The sequence below is a fragment of the Leucopleurus acutus genome (genome assembly GCF_964270905.1).
Source record: "Leucopleurus acutus genome assembly, chromosome: 12".
Taxonomy (NCBI): Eukaryota; Metazoa; Chordata; class Mammalia; order Artiodactyla; family Delphinidae; genus Leucopleurus; species Leucopleurus acutus.
In genome coordinates, this window is record NC_139154.1 from 45,539,500 (window position 1) to 45,563,231 (window position 23,732).

Consider the following 23,732-nt stretch of genomic DNA (forward strand, 5'->3'; position numbering starts at 1 on the left):
TAAGAAAATAGAGTATATATAAGCAGATTCTAAACCAGCAACGCCACCCCCAAAAAAGGCAAGAGAACTTTTTCAGTCCTATAAAGAAGTATGTCTTAAAATTTTTTTAACTTAAGAAACAGACTAAAAGCTAAAATAAATAACTTGGTAAAATGAGAAGGAGTGGCCTTTCGAAATGAAAAAGGAAACTGAGAGTCTAATATTTGAGATGAAGAATTAGAGTATATAATATTTCAGATGGTAGATAGGGTAAAAAAGTAATTTTAAAATTACTCTTAGGGAATTTCCAAAATTATTTGAAGACTTCTGCTTATTTCAGTTAAGGATCATTCTGTGACAAATTCACAGATGAATCTACAAATATTTCCCATTCTGATCTATACTGTAACACAATAATATCATAAAAGTAACAGGAAATAAAAGGGGTCAAATTTCAAAAAGGGCAAAGACTGGATTTTGTACCAAATACCACCCTCTCCCATAAAGCAGCACAAGGCTTTGCAAAGGTCAAGCCAAATTTACATGAAATGGGTTTGGCGCATGCTCTCTTATACCAGGCAAAGCTTAAACTGGAGTAGTGCTGGAGAGATTTACGTTTTCTCCTCACCAGAAGATGTCGAGGTCTTTGTGGTTCAAAAGCTGAGGTATGCTGCTTCGGAGATGGAGGTCCCTGTGGATGAAGAGGATAATTCGGATGTAGCTAACTGAATGGACTAATGTTCTATTTAAGTTTTAATTATTTGATGGTGGACCACAATGATTTTTTAACTAAGTTGTTCTTTTTGGTTTTGGTAACTTTAAAATTTTCCCAAGTAGACTGCTGACTGTTAGTGGACTTATTAGGGGGACTTCTTCATAATGCTTAAAAAAAGTTCATGGAGAGATTTTTTAATTTATATTTTTGAGAGAATGAGAGGAAAACAGACAAAAGACAGAAAAAGAATGAAGGAAAAATACCTGTGTGTATATTCAGTTGCTTAATACCACATTCATTTTTATTTCAGACCTAATTAGAGCCAAAACCCTGAATTCTAAAACCTCTGAATTCCGTCTCCTATGTATGGTCATGTATGTACATAAAACACTCTCACCATATCCTTTTAGGACAGTAGTGTTCGTTCACTCTGTAGGAGATCTTCTACTTTGTGAATAACTTATTAACTTGGAGAGTTTTACATTTGGGGAAATACTAGCAGATGTCATTAAGTATTTTCTTTGAAGACTCCTCTCACTCAACTTCTTTCTAAACCACCAGCATGAGGATGAGTCCATCATGTAATCTGTGAAGTAAAAGACTACAATCCTGCCCTATCCCTGGACCTTCACCTCTGGTTTAAGCTTATTTTTCTTAGTAAAACTTCTGAAAGGGAACAATTCCTAAAAGGAGACACTGTAGTAATACTGGAAATCCAGCACTCAATGAAAGGCATATGACCACTGAGCTTTGATAATCAAAACACCTAATGGCAGCTAAAATTCTAATTTAGAAGTGTTCAAACGTCAAGTGAAATGTTTACATTTAAAGGCAAAGCCATCTATTGCACAAAAACACAACTATACTCATTCACATTCCAAACATAAGGGGAAAGGGAGGCTGATCAGAACAAACAATGACAATCAAAAAATTCAAACAGTAGCACTTACCAACACATGTTTCAGCCAATTCACCTAAAAAAGCATCTGACAATTTTGGATTCCAGTCCCTGGTATGGATCTGTAAAATGTGTTTTCTTGCCTAAGAAGAAAAGCACAGATAAATAAAATCTTGCCTAAGGAAAAAAGTACAAATAAATAAAATATCCTCAACCCCAAAATGTATTAGATGGAACAAATTTATCAACTAACCATATCCCAGAAAAGCAACTGTTTATTTTAAAAGAAACATAAACAGCTTGGCATCCGCATCAACTCTGATTCCCATAATAACCCCATGAGCTATGTAGCAGAGATCTTTGTTTCACAAACTAAGATACTTAACATCCTGAGAGGTAAAGGAACTTGACTAGCGGCACATATGACAACGTGACTGATATAGGACTAGAACTCAAAACTAAATTTCACTTTCCTCCAAGTCATTTTAACCATTTGAAAACATGTAAACAAAAAAACTTTAATGAGTTATAATAATCATCTTTTAAACAAACCTTATATTTAGATTTCACAGGCCTTTTGGTTCTAATATGCATAAAGTATCATTAAAGTTTTAAGTTGAAGAAGTTTTCAATTAAGTAAATAAATATAATAAACATCATCTTGTAGGTTAGTTAATGCTTTCACATTTAATATATAACAAGGTAATCTCCATAAATATTAATTGAATTCACTGTAAAAGAAAGGTTTAAACAATTTTACCTTGATTTTTTTCTTTCAAAAGAGCATTCTTTACCTTAAATCTAACTGTATAGCACAATCAAAATTTTAACATCTTGGTTCCAAATTAAATGAAATTTCTTTTTCTCCCACAGTAAAAAATAAACACTGAAGTATGAGTCCATAATCACCTGAAAAGTCACATCAGAATTTTTTTTTCACATTTGCCTTCTTTCAGGGGAAAGACAATGCTTTCTAAAATTGAGTATACTTGGGCTTCCCTGGTGGCGCAGTGGTTGAGAGTCCACCTGCCGATACAGGGGACACGGGTTCGTGCCCCGGTCCGGGAGAATCCCACATGCCACGGAACGGCTGGGCCCGTGAGCCGTGGCCGCTGAGCCTGCGCGTCAGGAGCCTGTGCTCCGCAACGGGAGAGGCCACAGCAGTGAGAGGCCCGCGTACAGCAAAAAAAAAAAAAAAAAAAATTGAGTATACTTGTTTCCTCAACACTGCTACTTGAGTTTCTTGAGACTATGAAAAAGCAAATTATAACCAAGATGATAATATTATTGCCTTGGTGAGGAATCTGGAGTCTAGCACAAAAACAAAAAGAACTTGAAAGTTTTCAAGATAAACTTTGCTCAAAAAGTTGACAAAATCTGGAATCAATAGCTATTGCTTCAATTCCAAGTTCTAAGTTAGGTGTTCAGCTACCAAAAATAAATCAATGATGTAAGAAATATTTTCTTTCAACTTGAAATATCTGCCTGAACAGATATTAAAAGAATATAAAACCAAGGCCCCCAAAAAATATAATTCTCAGAGCTTACATAGTCTAGAAGATGACATTAAGAATCTATATAGACTTCATTAGCAGAAGGGGCGCCACTCATTCAAGACCCTTAGAGAATCAGAAACACGGCAAAAAAAATCTAAGCTGGAAGATATCTCAAAAAAGATCTATCGGGGCTTCCCTGGTGGCGCAGTGGTTGGGAGTCCGCCTGCCGATGCAGGGGACGCGGGTTCGTGCCCTGGTCCGGGAATATCCCACATGCCGCAAAAAAAAAAAAAAAAAAAAAAAATCTATCTGTATCCCTTCATTTTACAAAATAAGTAAAGATTTAGAGGAAATGAAATTAATTACCTAAAGTCAAAAGTTACTGTCAGGTCTCTGAGACATTTAAGTGCCTTTCTCTTTTTCTATATAAAGAGTCTCCTTTCTTTATCATAAAAACAAGAAATAGAAGAAATTATTTAAATCAAGAAATGTTTCATTACAATTTACTCTATATGGCATACAGAATAGTAAATCATATGGTTTCTCCTAATAGAAAGTAGCTTCCTCTATTATTAACAGTCAAAGGCAAACTCAGGTCACTCATTCTTTAGGATTCATGAATATACACATAACATTTATAACAATAATCATACTGCTGCTGATGATAAACAAAAGAAATTAAGCATTACTGCATAAAGAAGGTACATGCTATTTTATGGTAATAAAGAGTTAACAAAATTATTAAAATTTGGCACGAAGACTTACTTTTTTTGTTGTTTGTTTTTTACTGTCACTTGCTCAAATAGCAAGAGTCATGATATTCCACTTCCCAAACTGCATGCTAATATTAGACACTGACTGGTATCAATTTAAATTAATAACCAAATGGAGCCTTATGACTGCCCTTAACCCTTCTGTATTCTATTCATGAGGCTATCTTCCAGCAGACTAGTTCATAGCTTCTCTGTCTTCACGCTCAGCCTCTCGTTCAGAACTTGCTTCCTAATCCACTGAGAAAACTGAAGCAATCAGAAGGAAACTTCCAAAGGTACCCCATACCAACTCTGTCCACCTGTTAGCATGTGTACCCACAATATTCTGTCTTCTCCCTATTATAACAGATGAACTATCAAATTCCTATCTAGAGTCATTCTCGGGACTTCCCTGGTGGTCCAGTGTCTAAGACTCCACGCTCCCAGGGCAGGGGGCCCAGGTTTGATCCCTGGTCAGGGAACTAGATCCCACATGCTGCAACTAAGACCCAGCACAGACAAATAAATAAATAAAATTTTTTTAAATTAAAAATAAAGTCACTCTCATCACTCATACATTAAATCCAATCCCCCTTCTCGCCTATCAAGGCAAGAAGATAATTCTCCTTTCTCAATTTCATCACCAAAACTTCCTTCCCTACGGGATATTTCTCCCATCTTAAAAATAACAAAACACATTCTCTTGTCCCCAATTTGCTCAACATCTCACCTCAATCCTTTGCTTCTTATTACAACAAAACACTTTGAAAAATTTATCTCCATTCACTGTCTCCAATTCCTCCCCTCCCATTCTCTTAAACTAACCATATTCGAGTCAAGTTTTTTGCACCCACCACTAATTGAAATTGTTCCCATCAGGTTTCACCAATGACCTACATAATGCTAAATACAATCGCCAATCTTCTGTCATGTGATTTAATTTAGCAACATCCGACACAGTTAATTATACCTTCCCCATTGATATAGTTTCTTCACTTGGCTTCCAGAATCCCACTCTCCTAGTTTTCCTCTTACCTTACTGCTTCTTAAGACAGAGGAATTGTATCATCTAGTCTCATGACCTTAAATATTACCTAAGGAAAAAAAGGTGAACAGCCAGTCTAGGTTTTTTCCACAGACCCAGGCCAAGAAAAATGATCTTAGGTTTAGGTCTTAAGCACTGTTTTCTTGAAACTTCGAAAGTTAAAATTAACATGGAAAACTATGTTCAAGATCCATACTTATACAATATAGTAAGCCACAGAACATTTCCATCATCACAGAAAATTCAACTGGACAGTACTGTTCTAGACCTCGTTTACTGTTAAATCTCTGATTTGTGTGGACTATACCTGAATTGTGAGGACTATGGTTGGCATATGGACTATGAGGCCTACATGACTAGGACGCTAGAGAAGATAATTGGAAAATCAAGGTAATGGCTTTCCTGTGCCGAAATGAACACTGGCTGTGTCTCTTAGAGCTAATAAGCATATTCCCCACCTACTGGTAGAGCCTAAAAGATGTGCTTGAACTGTTGTAAGATGTTCCAAATAAGATAGCTGATGCTTCCCCATGCTGAAGTAGACTACTTCAGTCTTGTCTCCTATAACTAAGCGTACCTCTATGCACTGGTACAGCCCTAGAAGCTCACTCGGGTAACAAAAATGATGCTGTATACACTATGTTTCCCATCCTGACAAAGCTAAATAAACTTGGTGCCAAAAAAAAGCCTATAAGTTGGATCGTCAATCCAAAACTGAGACAGATATAGTGGCTGTTCAGACTGTCGAACTGAGGTAGAGACTGCTCTACACAGACTGCTCTATACAGCAGAGCCACTGCCTTCATTTCCCTAGAGTCTACTGTACTGTACTAATCACTAAGCTTCTCACATCTATGTACATAAACAAGGCATTTTACAGAGATCCAAAATCAAAGCCATAGAACAGCAAGTGCTCGTGTGTGCATGTGTGTGTGTGTGTGTGTATATAAATATATATATTCATATGTAGTACCTTCTCTGCTCTCTTTTGGTTATATTTATATAGGTATGTGTTATAAAGGTTCTAATTAGGCTTGATATGTTTAATACATGCAAAGCATTGTCAAATACAGAATCTTCTCTGAATATGTCCCTCCCTCTCAAATATAAATGTGCAGTGAAGATGACAGTCAATGATTAAACTGGTCAAAGACTAACCAAAATATTGCGAAGTAAAAATAGGACAAGAGAACTCTGTATAACATATTAAATAACATTTTACATAGTCAATGACTACACATTGCCCTGTTTTAATTATGTTCTTATTTTTTTTATTATGTTCTTTTTAAAACTACACTATAATGAATGGCATTTGCTGCTTTTAATTAAGATGTTACAGCCATTTCTATGAGAATTTGCATATTGGGCTCTTATTCATAAAGCCACCATTACTCTAAAAACGTTATTTTTATGGGAACAAAGGTACTTTGGTGAACAAGAGACATATAACCTGTCATACAAGATAATTAATACAATGTGGAGAACTAAAGAAAAGAGTAAGTAAGCATCTACAGTAACCTAAAAATCATACCCTTACTTCCTAAAAATCATAAACTTTCTGATAATTGTTAACAAAAAAGATTAAATTATTCAATAATGACAAGAATTTTTTACGGAGTAACATATCCAACAAGCACAAAATTTTGAAAATGACAACTCATAAAATACCACTTTCAAAGTATATGTATACATATATATATATTTCATAATTGAGTCACAAATAAATCTTAATATATCAAAAACTCTTACCTTTTGATCAGGAAGGTTGAAAAGAAATTCTCTGTCAAAACGACCAGGTCTCCTGAGAGCAGGATCTATAGAATCAAGTCTATTTGTAGCACCAATAACAACAATTTCGCCCCTATTGTCTAATCCATCCATAAGAGCAAGGAGGGTTGATACTATAGAGCTGTAACAAAATTTTCAGACAAAATTTTAAAAAGGGAAGAAAGAAAAAGTTGCAAAAATTGCTGCTTATACTAACTTTTATCAGTCTTAAAGACTAAAAAAATGGATTTTTATATCCATGTTCACAAGTAAAACTAAGTTCCATTTAACTTTCTCATATCACTCTAAACAGGTTTAAGTCTTCTGCAGATATAACTGACATACAATACACTGAATATATTTAAAGTATACAAATTGCTAAGTTTTGAAGTATGTGAAACTATCACCATAATGAAAAAAAGTAATATCCATCATGCTCTTCTTCATGCCCTTCAAAATCCATTCCCTACTGCTCTTCTTTGACCCAATCCCCTGGCAACCACTGATCTGAGTTCTGTCACTATAGATTACCTTGCATTACCTAAAAATTTATATACCTGGGATCACACAGTAAATACTTTTTTTTTCTGGATTCTTTCCCTCAGCATGATTATTTTGAAATTCACCACATTGTTGGTTTAACAATAGTTTATCCCTTTTCATTGCTAAGCAATATTCCATTTTATGGATGGATCCCAATTTGTTGATTCACATGTTGATGGACATTTAGACTGTTTCCAGTTTTTGGCTATTACCAAAAAAGCTGTGAACATTCATACAGGTCATGAAGATGTTCCCACAGGTTTTTTCCTAAAAGTTTTATACTTTTACCTCTTAAGCTTAGGCCTTCATCCTCTTAACCTTTAATGTTTACAGAATCTAAAATAACATCATATTTTGTATTCCTAAATATTGCTTTATCACTGTCTTTTTTTACCATGGCCAATTGTGCAACAGGTTGGTCAATTTTATTTTTTTCAAAGAAGTGACTTTCTACTTTCCTGATTTCTGCATATCTCTGTTTACAGTTCATACATAGTTAGCTATAATTTTTTATTTTACTAATACCAGAGATTGCTTAGAGTTAGGACAATAGTTCTTGATAAAAACATAAAATTCTCTGCTTATCTTTTTGTCATTTGTTTCTTATATTTTGTATATTACTAAACTTTGGAAATTAGTTGTGATTTAAGGCACAATATATGGTCAATTTTTATAAATGCTGTGTTTGTTTGAAAACAGTGTTCATTCTATAATTGCCTTAGATAAGTATGCCCACAAGATCAGATTAATATAATAAAGTTGTTCAAATAATCTGTAGAGAATTTATTTTATGCTCATTTGGTCTATTAATTACTGAGAGGTACATGATATCTCTCACAATGATTATCAATTTGACTCTTTGCAGTTCTGCCAATTTTTGTTTCATACAGTTTGAAATGTAGTAATTAGGGAATTATAAATTTTAAATTATTACATCTTTTAATAAATTGAAGATTTTTATCATTGTAAATTGATCCTCTTTTTATGTATAATAATGCTTTCTGTCTTAAGAGTCTCTTTTGTCTAATATAGCAATAGTAGCTTTCTGTTAGTATTTACTTGATACACTTTTATACCATTTTCTGAATTTGACTATTTTGGACATTTTACATAAATGAAACAGTACAATATGTGATCTTTTGTGTCTGGCTTTGTTTCAACTAGCATAACGTATGTGAGGTTCACCAATGTTACATGTATAAGATAAACACATGTAGCATGTGTCAGAATCTCATTCCTTTTTGAGGCTGAATGATATTCTACCATGTGGATATACCACATTTTATTTAACCATTCATCAGCTAATGGACATCTGGGTTATTTCCATGTTACGACTATTATGAATAACACTGCTGTGAATATTTGTTACTAAGCTTTTGCATCCCTTTTTCCCACCATTTGGAACCTCTCTTATATGTATCCTTATATGTATTGATAGTTACAGTTTCACAAGTAAATACATATGTTAAAATTACCAAGTGTACTCTTTAAGTATATCAATGAGTATATATAGTATTCTGTATCAATTATACCTCAATAAAAGAGCTTTAAAAAAATCAGTAGTAGGGGGCTTCCCTGGTGGCACAGTGGTTGAGAGTCCGCCTGCCGATGCAGGAGACACGGGTTTGTGCCCCGGTCTGGGAAGATCCCACATGCTGTGGAGCGGCTGGGCCCATGAGCCATGGCCGCTGAGCCTGCGTGTCCAGAGCCTGTGCTCCACAACGGGAGAGGCCACAACAGTGAGAGGCCCGCATACCGCAAAAGAAAAAAAAAATCAGTAGTAGGGCTTCCCTGGTGGTGCAGTGGATAAGAATCTGCCTACCAATGAAGGGAACACAGGTTCGATCCCTGGTCTGGGAAGATCCCACATGCCATGGAGCGGCTAAGCCCATGCACCACAACTACTGAGCCTGCACTCTAGAGCCCGCAAGCCACAACTACTGAAGACCGCACGCCTAGAGCCCATCCTCCGCAACAAGAGAAGCCACCGCAACGAGAAGCCCGTGCACCGCAATGAAGAGTAGCCCCCCTTGCCCTAACTAGAGAAAGCCTGCGCGCAGCAACGAAGACCCAACGCAGCCAAAAATAAAAATAAATTAATTAATTTTTAAAAAAATCAGTAGTAAAATAAAAAGATTCTAAAATATCTCCAAATATTCTCTTTAGAAAAGCAAGAAATGAAAAACAAAAAGAAAACACACATAAATAGAAAACAAACATGAAATGGTATTCTCCAATTCATTTGTGTCAATGATTACATAAACATTAATGGATTAAACTTTCAAATTAAAATGAAGAGATTGTCCAGTTAGGAAAACAAGACCCAACTATGTATTATCCACAAAAGTAATACTCTAAATATTAAGACACTGAAAGGTAGGTAGTAAGTTAATGGAAAAAAAATGTACCAAGCAAAAAACGTCAGAAGTCTAGATTAGCTTAATCATTATCTAATCATTAGATAATCATTTCATTAGATTCTAATGAAAATAGGTTTCAAAACAAAAAGTATTAACAAAGATAAAGAGGGGCATTTCATAATTAGAAGGCAACTTCAAAATAAAGACATCCAAAATAATAAATGTGTTTGCACCCAAAACAAAACTTCAAAATAAATGAAACAAAAACTGGCAGAATTAAAGAGACAATTCTACAATCATAGTTGGACATTTTACCACATCTCTCTAATGTTCATAAAATAACTAGACAAAAAAAATCAGTAAAAACACAAAACGTCCTGCATAACATTATTATAACCCTGTCTTACTTGATATATATAGAGAATATTATACCACAAACAGCAGAATACAAATTCACAACACAGACAATACCTGGGACATAAAGAAAACTGCAGTGAATTTAAAATGACTTTAAGAGTTATCGTTTCTGACCACAATAAAATTAAATTAGAGAAACTAATACAGTGTTTTATGTTAATTATACCTCAATTAAAAAATTAAATTAGAAACAATAAGATAAAAAACACAACTTGTAAACTAAACAACACACTTCTAAATATTCATTGTGTCAAAGAAGAAATGACAAGATGAATTGGAAATTAGTTTGAACTGTAGGACACTGATTATATAAGAGGTCAAAAACTGGGATGCAGCTAAAGCAGTGCTTAAAAAGAAATTTATAGCTTTCAATGCCTATATTAGAAAAGAAAAAAGTTTCAGTCAAAGTCTAAAATTCCATCTGAATAATTTAGAAAAAGAGAAAACTAAACCTAAAGGAAACAGAAGAAACAAACAAACAAAAAGCCAAGAAAAGTCACAATGCATATTGCTAAATGCATATTGCTAAATGAAAGAAGCTAACCTGAAAGATTACATGCTGGATGATTACAAATACATAGCATTACGGAAAGGGCGAGGGTAGATAGTAAAAAATCATTAGTGCCAGGGACTGAGGGGGTGGAGTGGGGAGGGAAAGGAGGGATGAGTTGGTAGAGCACAGAGGATTTTTAGGACAATGAAAATACTCTGCGTGATACTATAATGACATATGCATGTTATTATACATTTGTCCAAACTCACAAAATGCAAAACACCCAGAGTGACTACACACTTAGTGTGATTATCATGTGTCAATGCAGGTTCCTCAATTGTAACAAATGTACCCTCTCTGATGAAAGATGTTGATAATAAGGGAGGCTGTGTATCAGTGTGGGCACAGAGTAAATGGAATAATCTCTGTACCTTCCTCTCAATTATGCTGTAAACCTAAAACTGCTCTTTAAAAAAGATTTTTTTTAAAATTACAAAGAACAAGGTTGGGGACTTATACTAATAAGACTGTATAAATTTCTCAAGTAATTAAGTCAATGATATAAGGATAAACCTAAAGATCAATGGAACCAACTAACAAGTCTAGGAATAGACAACTTAATGGTCAATTTCTGACAAAGATGCCAAGTAATTCAATGGAGACAGGTAACCTTTTCAATAAATGGTCCTGGAACAATTGGAAAAAAAAATATGGAAAAAGTAAATTTCAGTCCATACCTTGCACTAGCTATAAAAATTAACTCAAACCCTTACCTTATGCTGACATATGAATGTTAACTTTAAAATGAATCACTGACCAAAATTTAAGGGCTAACACTACTAATATTTTAGAAGAAAATATAGAATAGTTGACAAATTGGTTTAGGAAATTATTCTCAAGACACAAAAATATATACCAAAAAAATTTACATAATGGGCTTCATCAAGACTAAAACTTTTTGATTTTCAAAAAGTCATATTTAAGAAAAAGGCAAGCCAGACTAGTAGAAAACTTTTCAAAACATAGATCTGACAAAGGGCTTGTTTTAAGAGCACATAAAAAAAATCTTACACTACAATGAGACATACAATATGATTTCTTTATTTTTAAAGGGTAAAATAATATAACAGACATTTCACAAAAGAAAATATGTAAATGAGCAATAAGTGCATGCAAAGATGCTCAATATTATTAGTCATCAGAAAAATGAAAATTAATCCACTACTACACACTCATTAGAATAGCAACAGTTAGAGACTAAAAATACGAAATGCTGGCAAGAATGAGAAGCATCCCAAATCCTGATACATTACAGTTAAAAACATAAAATGGTAAACGACTTTGGAAAGTAGTATCAATTTAAACAAACATTTAACATAGGATTCAGCCATTTCTCTCTAAGGTATTTACCCAACAGAAATGAAAACATATGGTCCCATGAAAATGTGTATGCAAATGTTCACAGCAGCATTATCATAATAGCCAAGTATAGAAGCAAACCAAATCTCTATCAGAGGAATTAAACAAATTGTGGTACACATACAGACATACACATACACACAGAGACACACAGCTGCCCAAGGACTACTACTCAGAAATTAAAAAGAACAAAATATTAGTGTATGTGACGTGGATAAATTTCAAAAACATTATGCTATATCAGGATTAGGCATCTTTTTCTGTAAAGGGCCAGAAAGTAAATGTGTTAAGGCTTTGCAAGTCATATGATCTTCCTCTCACAACCCCTCCCTCATCTCTGCTCTTGTAGTGCAAAAGGAGATATATATAACGCAAAAAGCAATGAATATGGCTGTGTTCCAATGAAACCTCATTTACAAAAACAGGGAGAAGATTTGGCTCATGGGTCCTGGTTTGCTGACCCCTGTGCTAATGAAAGAAGTCTTCCTCAAGGACAGAGGTCACATCTTATAAGCCTCATAGCACTTATCCAAGGGCTAAATCTAAATACTATGTCAACAAATGAAAAGAATTCAACATAATCAGATTAGGAAAAATTACCTGTGGATCTGATCTTGCCTGCTAGAGCGAACTGGAGCTAATCCATCTATTTCATCAAAAAATATTATAGACGGTCTCATCAAATATGCCTAGTATAAAAAGAAAACAAACATTATTTATTGTATTAGTTTTCATTTTTAATTTAATTACTGTATTTTCTTAATAGGTAATATAAGCAAATGGTACAACATACAGCAGGTAAGAAAGATTATACAGGAAAACGGAAAGCTCCTTATCACCCCAGACTCTAACCACAAGGTCTCCACCCAGTAGACAACTACTGTTTTCAGTTTGTTTACTCTTCCATACATGTCATTTATACACATAAACAAACATGTATTTTTAAACACATTTAAACACACTATACATATTGCTTTTATTGTATAACACAGCCTATTTTATGTTATTGATATATTTTAATTAGCTTACATGTAAGTACATAAAGATCTGCTTCATACTTTTTTAACAGCTACAAAATGCCGCACTACATGGATGTGCCGTAATTAAACGAGTCCCCTACTCATGGACATTTAAGCTGTTTTCAATCTTTTCCTATTATCAATAATGCTTGAACAAACATCTGTGTACATTTAACATTTCACATGAATATAAACATATCAATATAAAAAATTATAAAAGTGGAACTTATGGTTCAAAAGGCATGTGTCATTCCTAATTTAGATACTTGCAAATTATCTTCCATTGATGTATCAATTTACACTTCTCACCAGAAATATTTAAGACTGCTCACCAACAATTTATTATCAAACTTCTTGTTCTTGACTAACGTTTTAAGATAAAGGATGTTACCTCATTTTCATTCTAATTTTTATTTCTATTATCAAGGAAGATGAGCATTTTTCATATCTTAAAAGAGCCATTAATATTGCTTTTTCTACACAAGTTCTGTTCATATCCTTTGCCAATTTTTCTATTGGATCATTGGTCTTCTGCTTACTGATTTCTAGGAGCTATATTTACTTAAAAATTAGACTCTCTCTATGAAAGGAAATGAAAATATTTTTCTTCAAAGGGTATCATCTTTTGGTTTTGCTTACCATATTGTTGCCACGCAGAATGTAAAAAAAAGATTTTATATAGTGGATTCTTTTCTTCCATAGTTAGACTTTCCCTACTCTGAGATTAGAAACAAAATTCTCCTGAGTTTTCTTCCGGTACTTTCACAGTGTCATTTTTCTCAATAAATCACAGATCTATGTAGGAACTTGATTTAAGGTAAATAAATTTTAATTACAAATGAAAACTGTTATATAATTTACTCAAATTAATAGAGTTTATTTTCATTTCAAAATTACTTAAAGCTAATTCTTAGTTCACAGGAAGGTCAGCTTATTAAAGAATGGATACAATTTTTCATTTCTCCCTTACTGATAACAATGTTCATTAAACTTCCAGTGTTCTCTAATAATTTTATTTTTTTTAATTTATTTATTTATTTTTGGCTGCATTGGGTCTTTGTTGCTGCGCACGGGCTTTCTCTAGTTGTGGCGAGCAGGGGCTATTCTTCACTGTGGTGCACGGGCTTCTCACTGTGGTGGCTTCTCTTGTTGTGGACAGAGCATGGGCTCTAGGCAAGCAGGCTTCAGTAGTTGCGGCACACGGGCTCAGTAGTTGTGGCACACGGGCTCAGCAGTTGTGGCACACAGGCTCAGTAGTTGTGGCTCACGGGCTCCGTTGCTCCGCAGCATGTGGGATCTTCCCGGACCACGGCTCAAACCCATGTCCCCTGCATTGGCAGGTGGATTCTTAGCCACCGCACCACCAGGGAAGTCCCTCTAATAACTTTAAATGAAAGACAATTCAACCACAAAACTTTGCCCCTTTTGAAAAAAAAAACTTTATAAGGCTAGAGTTACATAATAAGAGAAGAAGAGTAAAGATTTAATCATTACTTTTACATACATGAAACACAGCTCTTTTTTAGAACTATGGCCTCACACAATTGCAAAAAGGAAGTACAGTGTATTTAACACCAGTTAATGTGATAAGCACTTTACAGCTGACCTTTGTATACGTGGATTTCTTTCAATAAATATATTGAAAATATTTTGGGGGAGATTTATGTCAATTTGAAAAAACTCACAGATGAACTGGGTAGCCTAGAAATAGTGAAGAAATTAAGAACACAGTATGTCATGGGTGTATAAAATATACGTAGATACTAGTCTATTTTATCATTTACTACCATAAAATATACACAAATCTATCATAAAAAGTTAAAATTTATCAAAACTTACATGAATAAACACTGTACCTGCTCCATTTACAGTCGAGAGAAATGTAAACAAAGATGCAGTATTAAATCATAACTGCATAAAATTAACTGTGGTACATACTGTACTACTGTAATAATTTCATAGCCACCTCCTGTTGCTATTGCGCTGAACTCAAGTGTTGCAAATATCCGCTTAAAATGCCGTGTGATGCTAATCTTCTCCTCGTGAACAGTTCCTCTCTCCAGTAAATTACACATCACAGTAAAAAGTGATCTTTTTTTACTTAAAGTGATGTTGCATATTTTTCTTTGTGTTTACTGCAATACAGTAAACTTTAAATAACACCATGGGACCTACACAAAGTGCCACTGTTGATGCTGGAAGTGCCCCTAAGAAGCAAAGAAAAGGCATGACATTACAAGAAAAAGCTGAATTGCTTGATATGTATCGTAGATTTAGGTCTGCAGCTGCAGTTGCAGCCATTTCAAGATAAATGAATCCAGCGTAAGGGGTATTTTAAAAAAAAGAAGAAAAGGAAATCCCTGAAGCTCTTGTTGCAGCTACACCAACAGGTGTGAAACCTTGAACTTTTTGCAAAATACCTTTTTATCTCATATTGAAAATGCAGCTTTTATGTGGATGCAGGATATAAGAAAAGTATTCCTGTAGACTCTAATATAATTCAAGAAAAAGCAAGGTCATTCTATGAAAACTTAAAGCAAAAGGAAGATGAAAAATCTAAACCTGTAGAAATTAATGCCAGCAAATAATTTTAGATAGAGGTATGTGCATAGGCTAGGGAGGATGAATTACAAGGATTTATGGAGCTGGATCATATTACCGGGAACATAGGAGTGAATTCCTGCCCCAACCAAAAGGCATTCGTGTGGATTTTTTTTTATTCAAGTTAACTGGCTATTCCAAAGTGGTTTTTTTTCCTATTTTTGACGATTGGAGCCCTTCAGATGCAGGACGGAACTGTGTTTTGCATTTTTTGGTAAAATAAGCAAAGCAAGGACCTGGAGATATATGCTGGAGCAATCTCCTTGGAAGGATTCAGCATAAGTAGATGGTAAACATGTAAAGGGGAAAGGGAGGGTTTGTTTGTTTTTAAACATTTATTAATTTATTTATTTTATTTTTGGCTCCGTCTGGGTCTTAGTTGCGGCACGCGGGAGATCTTCGCTGAGGCACGTGGGACCTTTTGTTGCAGCACGGGGGCTCTTCATTGCAGCACACGGACTTCTCTATAGTTGCGGCGTGCGGGTTTTTCTCTCTCTAGCTGTGGCACATAGGCTCCAGGGCTCATAGGCTCTGTAGTTGTGGCGTGCAGGTTCCAAAGCGCGTGGGTTCTGTAGTTTGCGGCACGCAGGCTCTCTAGCTGAGGCACACTGGCTCTGGCAGGGGCTTAGTGGCCACGGCATGTGGGATCTTAGTTCCCTGACCAGGGATCAAACCCGTGTCCCCTGAACTGTAAGGCAGATTCTTTACCACTGGACCACCAGGGAAGTGCTGGGGTTTGTTTAAAATAGTAAATCAGTTAAGTCACTTCTAAATTTAAAGAAAACAAAATTGGAGTTGAAGAATAAGCAGGTTTCCAGTTGGCTATTGCTATTTTTCTTTGGAAAAAAAAAACATTTTTTTTAAAAATTAAAAAAAAAAAAATGTCAAGGTAACAGAAGCACCGTCTGCTGACCAAGAGGTAGCAAACAAGTTCCCAGACACAATTAAGAAAACCGTTGATGAGAAAGGGTATCTGCCTGAACAGGTTTTTAATGCAGACAATAGTGCCCTATTCACATTTATTAGTAAAGAAGAGAAATGAGCACCAGGATTTAAGGCTGGAAGGGATAAGCTAACTCTACTGTTTTGGGCAAATGCAATCGGGTTTACGATCAGGACTGCCTTTATCTATAAAGCTGCTAACTCTCGAGTCTTGAAGGGAAAAGATAAACACCAGCTGCCAATCTTTTGGTTGTACAAGCAAGCCTGGACAATGAGAACTCTTTTTCTGGATTGTTTCCATCTATGCTTCATCCCTGAAGTGAGGAAGCACCTTTCCAGTAAGAGAACCACTTTTAAAGTTCTTTTGATATTGGACAATGCCCCTGGCCACCCAGAACTCGATGAGTTCAATACCAAAGATGCTGAAGTGGTCTACTTGTCCCCAAACATAACAACTCTAATTCAGCCTCTAGATCAGGGGTTCATAAGGACTTTTAAGCCTCATTATAGACAGGACACTATGGAAAGGATTGTCAACACTATGGAAGAGAGCCCCAATAGAGAGAACATCATGAATGTCTGGAAGGGTTACACCATTTCTCTCCATTATTGTTAGAAAAAGCCATGAAAGTCACCAAGCCCAAAACAATAAATTCCTGCTGGAGAAAACTGTGTCCCGATGCTGTGGGTGACTTTACAGGATTTATGATAGAGCCAATTAAGTAAATCACAAAAGAGATTGTAGATATGGCCAAAAAAAAAGGTGGGGCATGAAGGGCCTCAAGATATGAATCTTGGAGAAACTCAAGAGCTAACAGACATAACACCAGAGGCACTGACAGAAGATGAAATATCCAGAAGATGGATATGAGTGCTTCCGAACTAGTGTCAGGCAATGAGAAAGAAGATGTAGAAGAAGCAGTGCCAGAAAACAAATTGACCTTAGACAATCTGGCAGAAAACTTCCGATTACTCAAAACTGCTTTTGACTGCTTTACCACATGTCTATGACATGGGCACTGAGACTAGAGCAAACGGTGGAATCCACCAATGTTATTTTATATTATTTTCCAATTATTATTAAATTCTCTTTAAACATGAAGACTGCATATGTTTGACTTCCCAATGGACATTGAGCACCTTGAGGCTAGGAATTTTATTTTATTCCTCTTTCTAGAGCCCCCGTTACCTAGAACACAGCAGTTTTTAATACTAATATAACTAAAAATATTTGAAGTGCTTTACCAATTACAAAGGACTTTGATACACATCAACTCAGTAATGGGTCTTCAACAAATGCTTGCTGAAAGCATTTTTTTAAATGTCATGTGAATTTCCTTAGACATAACAAAATATAAGTTGCATTACCAAGTATGAATGACTTCCTTCAGTAGCTCAAACAATTAAAAGTAAATTTATATCAGGACTAATTTTTGTAAGTATTAGGAAATGATATTTTTAAAGTTACTGTTATATATAAATAGTAAAGACAGCCTACATATTATTCACTTACCTTACTCTGCCTTTTAAAAGCATTCACTTAATACTGAGTTCTTCTAATACCATATTTACAACTTATAAAAATAAAGAATATAGTGCTTCCTGAGATTTCTTGCACAGATATTTAACTTTTTATGCTTGTTCTACTTCCTCAGTTAGATTATAATCTAGTGATATATATGTTATATCCAGGGTTCTCAAAAGCACTTAACATGGTATTATATGCCTAGTAGCCACCTCAGTAAATATTTTGTGAATCATCTTAAATTAGTACTAGTGAAATTGCTATTAAATACCTCTAAGGCATACAAATTCAGATTACTGATCCTAAATTTAACATTGGAAATTGACTGGAATTGATTGGAAAATATGACTCGTCATGAACAGTTTGTATTTATAGACCAAACGTGTTAAGTATTCTAAAGAAGATATTCTCATATTACCTGACTTCACTTACCTGATCAAAAAGAAGCCTAAGTTGCCGCTCAGATTCGCCAACCCACTTACTTAGACAGTCTGCTCCTTTTCGCATAAAAAAAGCCACCTTTTTGTCTCCTTGACTGCACTCATTAGCTAACGCTCTGGCAACCAAGGTTTTACCTGTGCCAGGAGGGCCATAAAACAAACAGCCCCTAGAGGAATAAAGAATCAATAAAAGTAGATAAATGTTACCACCAGCACTAATAACCAATACAAAAGCATGCACCTCCCATATAATTTTGTACTAATGTATATTTTATTATTATTAGACACTGATATAGCTTTTTGTAATATACAGACAAAAGTTTCACTTTGTTGAAAGTCCTCAAGGATGTTCTCAAAGAACCAAGCTTTGGTACACAAGAAATAGTTCAATCAGAGTAGAGAGTAATTTGGCAAGCTACATCAAAATTTTAAAGGTACTTTCCCTGTGACCCAGAAATTTCACATTTTAGATTATATCATGTAGAAATAATCAAAAGAAAGTGAAAAAGATAGATTTTTTTAAAAACCTAAATGCTATCTATTAACAAGGGACAGATAAATACATCACTACATCTGTAATTTAAACACGAGTATGATGTCAAAAAGAATCATACACACATTATTTATGGATATGGAAAGGTGTAAAGTGAAAAATAAAGTTACATAAGGGTATTATTGAATAATCTCATTTATATTAAATGTTTAAATGTGCATAATACAGGCAAAATATAAACTTATTATATGCATACATATATAAAAGAAAGCTGTCCATCCCTAAGGAGTAGGATTACTTTCTGCTTATAATACTTTTTGTTTATAACTCCATTTTTTAAAGTTTCTCCCAAGGCTATACTACTTTAATGGCTTTGAAAAAAATAACAATTATTTTTAAAATTCAAGTTATATCATATAAGAAGTAAATAAATTGCTACTATGATTTCTAAAAGCCACTGCAGAATTACAGGCCAACTCTTAACCCACTCAAACAGAAGATGACTCTTTAACAAGATTTTCTGCATCCTTAAACACATGAATAATAAATTAGAAACACATGAATAATAAATTAGAAATAAAAAGGGATATTTCACAGTTTAAGTCTGTATGCACATCTTCAAAATATTTTATTCTGCCCAATTTCCTTCGACATAATTTCTCAGCCTTTACTAATAGTTAACTAGCTAACCACCTCATGATCAAACACAATTAATCTGATCATAAAAATAAACTATCAAGCTTACCATTTCAAAAATACCACATCAATGAGTCAAAGCAACACTTCGCTGAAACTGTGCTTTCAAAGACTAACCAGTATACCATATCAAACTGAATGCTATTAGGAGACCAAATTAAGGAAAATCCACTTAGGCGATCCACTTGTAAATTCAAGGCCTGTGTAAAGAATCTCATCCTGTGTCTGACTCTTAAATGCTGAAATATAAACTTCAAGAACACACTTAGTACCACAGCTTTTGAGCCCTAAATAATAAAATTTCATTCCTATTTCTCATTGCTAGAACACATCAAATAAATACATATGAAATATTTATAAATAATATTTAGATTTATAATCACCTACTAATTGAAATTTGATAAATTAACAGTAATAAAAATAATAAACATCTAGGACATTACTCACCTTGGAGGCTGAATTTTAAATTTTTCAAAAATTTCTGGATATAGAAGTGGGAATACTACCATTTCCTTTAGTGCATGAATATGATGGCTCAATCCACCTATGCTATCAAATCGCACCTTGGAAAGAAGTGGAAAAGTTTATTACAAAATAATTGTAACCGTTTATAGATTTCTTTTTAATTTATGAGATAATCTTACGATTCCAAAATATATGCCTTCAGCAGGAACTGAAGTTTAAACATAAAGTTCATATATAAAGTTAAACAGAGTTCAAAAAACTATACTTTGGGGAATTCCCTGCAGGTCCAGTGGTTAGGACTCTGTGCTTCCACTGCAGGAGGCACAGGTTCAATCCCTGGTTGGGGAACTAAGATCTCGCATGCCGCGCGACAAAAGAACCACCACCAAAAAAAACCCCACTAACAATGGTGATCTTCTACTTTTATTGTGTGTTGTGTTAGAAACAAGTAATGATCTTTAAAAAAAAAAACTATTTATAGAAAAACATTTACAAAACTTACTGATTTATCAATGTTCATTGGATCAACATCAGCCAAGCTTGCACCCACTTTGACACGTTCTCGGAGAATACCACTAGCTAAATCTTCTGCTCTTAAGTTCATAGGCAAACATCTGAAATTCATAAACATTCAAGTAGATAGCATTAAAGTTTCATATTCTTAATGTCATAAGCAAGTTTAAATCTTTGTTGACACATTTTCATCTTCCTCCCTTTTCTCATAACCCAGAAAATGACAAGAGATTTCATATTTTTAAACTACTTTTCCTAAATTCTTTTCAACAGGCCAGAAATAAATTTATTCACTAGAGAAAGCAAATAAGATCATGAATCTCTTTGTCCAAAAAGCCTAATCTAGTCTAAATTAGAAAACTTAACAAATCTGATATTCCACATTATATAAGCATAAAATAAAAAGACCTACTATAAATACTATAATATATGGCATTAAATGAACTCAAGCTTTATTATAACATTTAAATTTATCCTCAGATATTATGTGGGTATGTCTACTCAGTTTACATGATTGAAGAAATAAATTTCCCTCTGTTTTATTCAAGGGAAACCAATTTTAGACTCTATTTTGAAAACTAAGCATTATCGTTTGTGTGACTACCTTAAAATACATTTTTAGCTACTTAAAATCCTATATGATATTAATGTAATTACCCCTAAGAAAATATAATCTACTTCCTGTTTTAACATTGCATAAACACCAAAAGATGACATAAATAGCCTAAAAAAATTATAGCTTCTACAATGAATGTACTTTCACTGACATTTCTGAATCCTAACTTACTTTAAAAATCTATTTCCAAAGCAGGTAACAGAATAGTTCAGATTAAAGAGGCATTAAATTCTTTTATTTAAACTTAGATTTTTCTCTTACATTTTCTTTCCATCATCCACATGTGGAACTCTTTTTAGCATACAATCTACACCAACCCAAACTTGTTTCCAAGACCAGCTAACTGAAAACTTGGTATTTCTACAATAGATATATAATGCCAAATTATAGAAATGCTTTCCTAAACGTAAAATTTCTAAATAAAATGTACCTTTAGTATTATAAATATAAGCTAGAAAATTAACTTAAATTTTAAAGAATAAATTATAATTTGATGCTTTAGTAACTTACTAGACAAAATACTGATTCTCTCATCCACTGAAAATTCTCAAGATTTTAGTGAGCCATGTAGCAATGAGTCATTTACTCTAGTTAAGCAAAGGTCACCAGAGCTAAAACAAGTTTTCCAACAAAACCCAAGGGCTCCTGAAATAATTCTACTTACTCTTGAGTGCTATAATCATTATAAGCATCTGAAATCAACCTCATTAAGTGGATTTGGATTAGAGGAGAGGTACTGAAAAAGACTGTCCAAGAGGCTGGCCTCTTCCACTGGCTCTTTCTTTACCTTCCCACACACTATTTTATTGAGTACTTACAAAGCAAGTAATTTGTGGGAAGTTTCCCAAGGTTAGATTTCTACTCTAAAAATTACTAAGTAAATACCAAGTCGGTGTATTACTCTAGACTAAAATATGTGTTAAGTATCACTGTTAGCAAAATGCTAGTACAGGTAAGAATCACATCCAAAAAGTTTAAACTGTTATTCCTTTTTTCTATCATGGAAATAACAAGTAAAACTTTACTAACCTATTTCTTGCTCTTGCCATGCTCTTTGATTTCCTTCTTTCAAAGCGTTCTTCATCAGAAGAAGTTGTGTCACTACTATGAATAGCATGCTTCTTTCTCCTATTTAAAGAGTAAAATCCTTAAAATCATTACAGCAGCAAAGGGCTTTTAAAAACACATTCTGAGCATCATATCTACTATTAGCTCAGTAGAAAATATACACAGTCACTCATTCATTTGGCAAATATTTATTAAGATCCCTATACTCATGCCATTTACATCTGATGAAGTAAAAACATGGTAAGTTCTACAGATAAAAAAGAAAAACAGGAGGAGGAGGAGGGGGAGGCTATAATTTTTTAAATAGGGTAGTTCATAAAGGCATCAAGAAACAAATTGAATTTGCATCCAAATTTAGGGAATGTCTATCACTGATTGATAAATAACATTGAACTCTTATTAGAAAAGAAAGTTTATCTTTTTCTCTTCTTATTTCCCCTTTCCCAAATAATCAGAAAACAGTCCAGACACTAAAGAAAATAATATATTGGTTTACAGAGAGACAAGCATTTCCGCTTTCCACTTAAGACTTATATCCTGAAAAAAAAAATACTTATATCCTGTTTGAATTTCTTATAAAATGTATAAAGTATTTTTGATGAAATAAGCAAAGAAATAGTTTACAATCAGAACTACTATGGAATGAGTAGATAATGTATCAAGCTAAAATCATCCTCGAGGAAAAATAACAATAGATGCTTCATTATTAATATACTTGATGACATCTCTATGATACCTATGGAAATCATACAAAATGGAATCATTGTAAATTAATTTACTTCAAACTCAAACTGGCTTTCAAGGATGGTCCACAGCCTGTGCATCCCTATTTTACTGCAATTCCCACCAACCACAATAGCAAAGCCAGATTTTCCCCAACTCTCATTAAGATCTTTAACCTGTCTAATATTCTTTCTCCTGATTAATAGAAGTCCCTTCATTTCATCCTACATCAGTTTTTAATTTCTCCCAAAACTTCAAGAAGACTGTTGCAATAACTACCTACTCAATCTTTGCAATTCTGATATAAAACCTCTTTCCTACTTCTTTCTCTCCATCAGGAAAATGCCTGTTTCCAAGTTTCTTATTTACCCTGTGTGTGTGTGTATGTCTGTATGTGTGTGTGGGGGGGGGGGTAAGCCTAATATATAAAAATGTAATATATCTGAAAATAGCACAAATGAGGTAGGCAGAAGCAACAGTGTAAGTATTGGGCTAAAGAAATGATTCCAGATGATAACTCAAATGCACAAGAACAAATGAAGAGAACCAGAATAATAAAATAAAAGGTTACTATCCAAAAGCTATAAGCATGCACTTGATTGACTTTCTTCTCTCAACTTTTTTAAATAACAGAGAATTATATAAGTAACTTTAATAATGTATTGCTAGGTTTGTAAAATGTATAAACGTAACATGTATAACAATACCACAAAAAGCTGAGTGGACCTTAAAAGGGAAGGGGCCACA

General features: G+C 34.1%; 1 protein-coding gene across 3 annotated transcripts in view; it reads right to left on the reverse strand.

The window, feature by feature from the left end:
* Positions 1–23,732, reverse strand: part of ATAD2B (ATPase family AAA domain containing 2B) — a 149,151-nt gene that overhangs the window by 83,683 nt on the left and 41,736 nt on the right. For all 3 annotated transcript variants that reach the window (XM_082852156.1, XM_082852155.1, XM_082852157.1), the window contains 7 exons: positions 22,224–22,322; positions 20,568–20,679; positions 20,048–20,163; positions 18,404–18,578; positions 12,485–12,573; positions 6,635–6,794; positions 1,645–1,735 (listed from right to left, as the gene is read on the reverse strand). In XM_082852156.1, the coding sequence (XP_082708282.1) occupies positions 1,645–1,735; positions 6,635–6,794; positions 12,485–12,573; positions 18,404–18,578; positions 20,048–20,163; positions 20,568–20,679; positions 22,224–22,322 (842 nt within the window). The remainder of the gene's footprint in view (positions 1–1,644; positions 1,736–6,634; positions 6,795–12,484; positions 12,574–18,403; positions 18,579–20,047; positions 20,164–20,567; positions 20,680–22,223; positions 22,323–23,732) is intronic.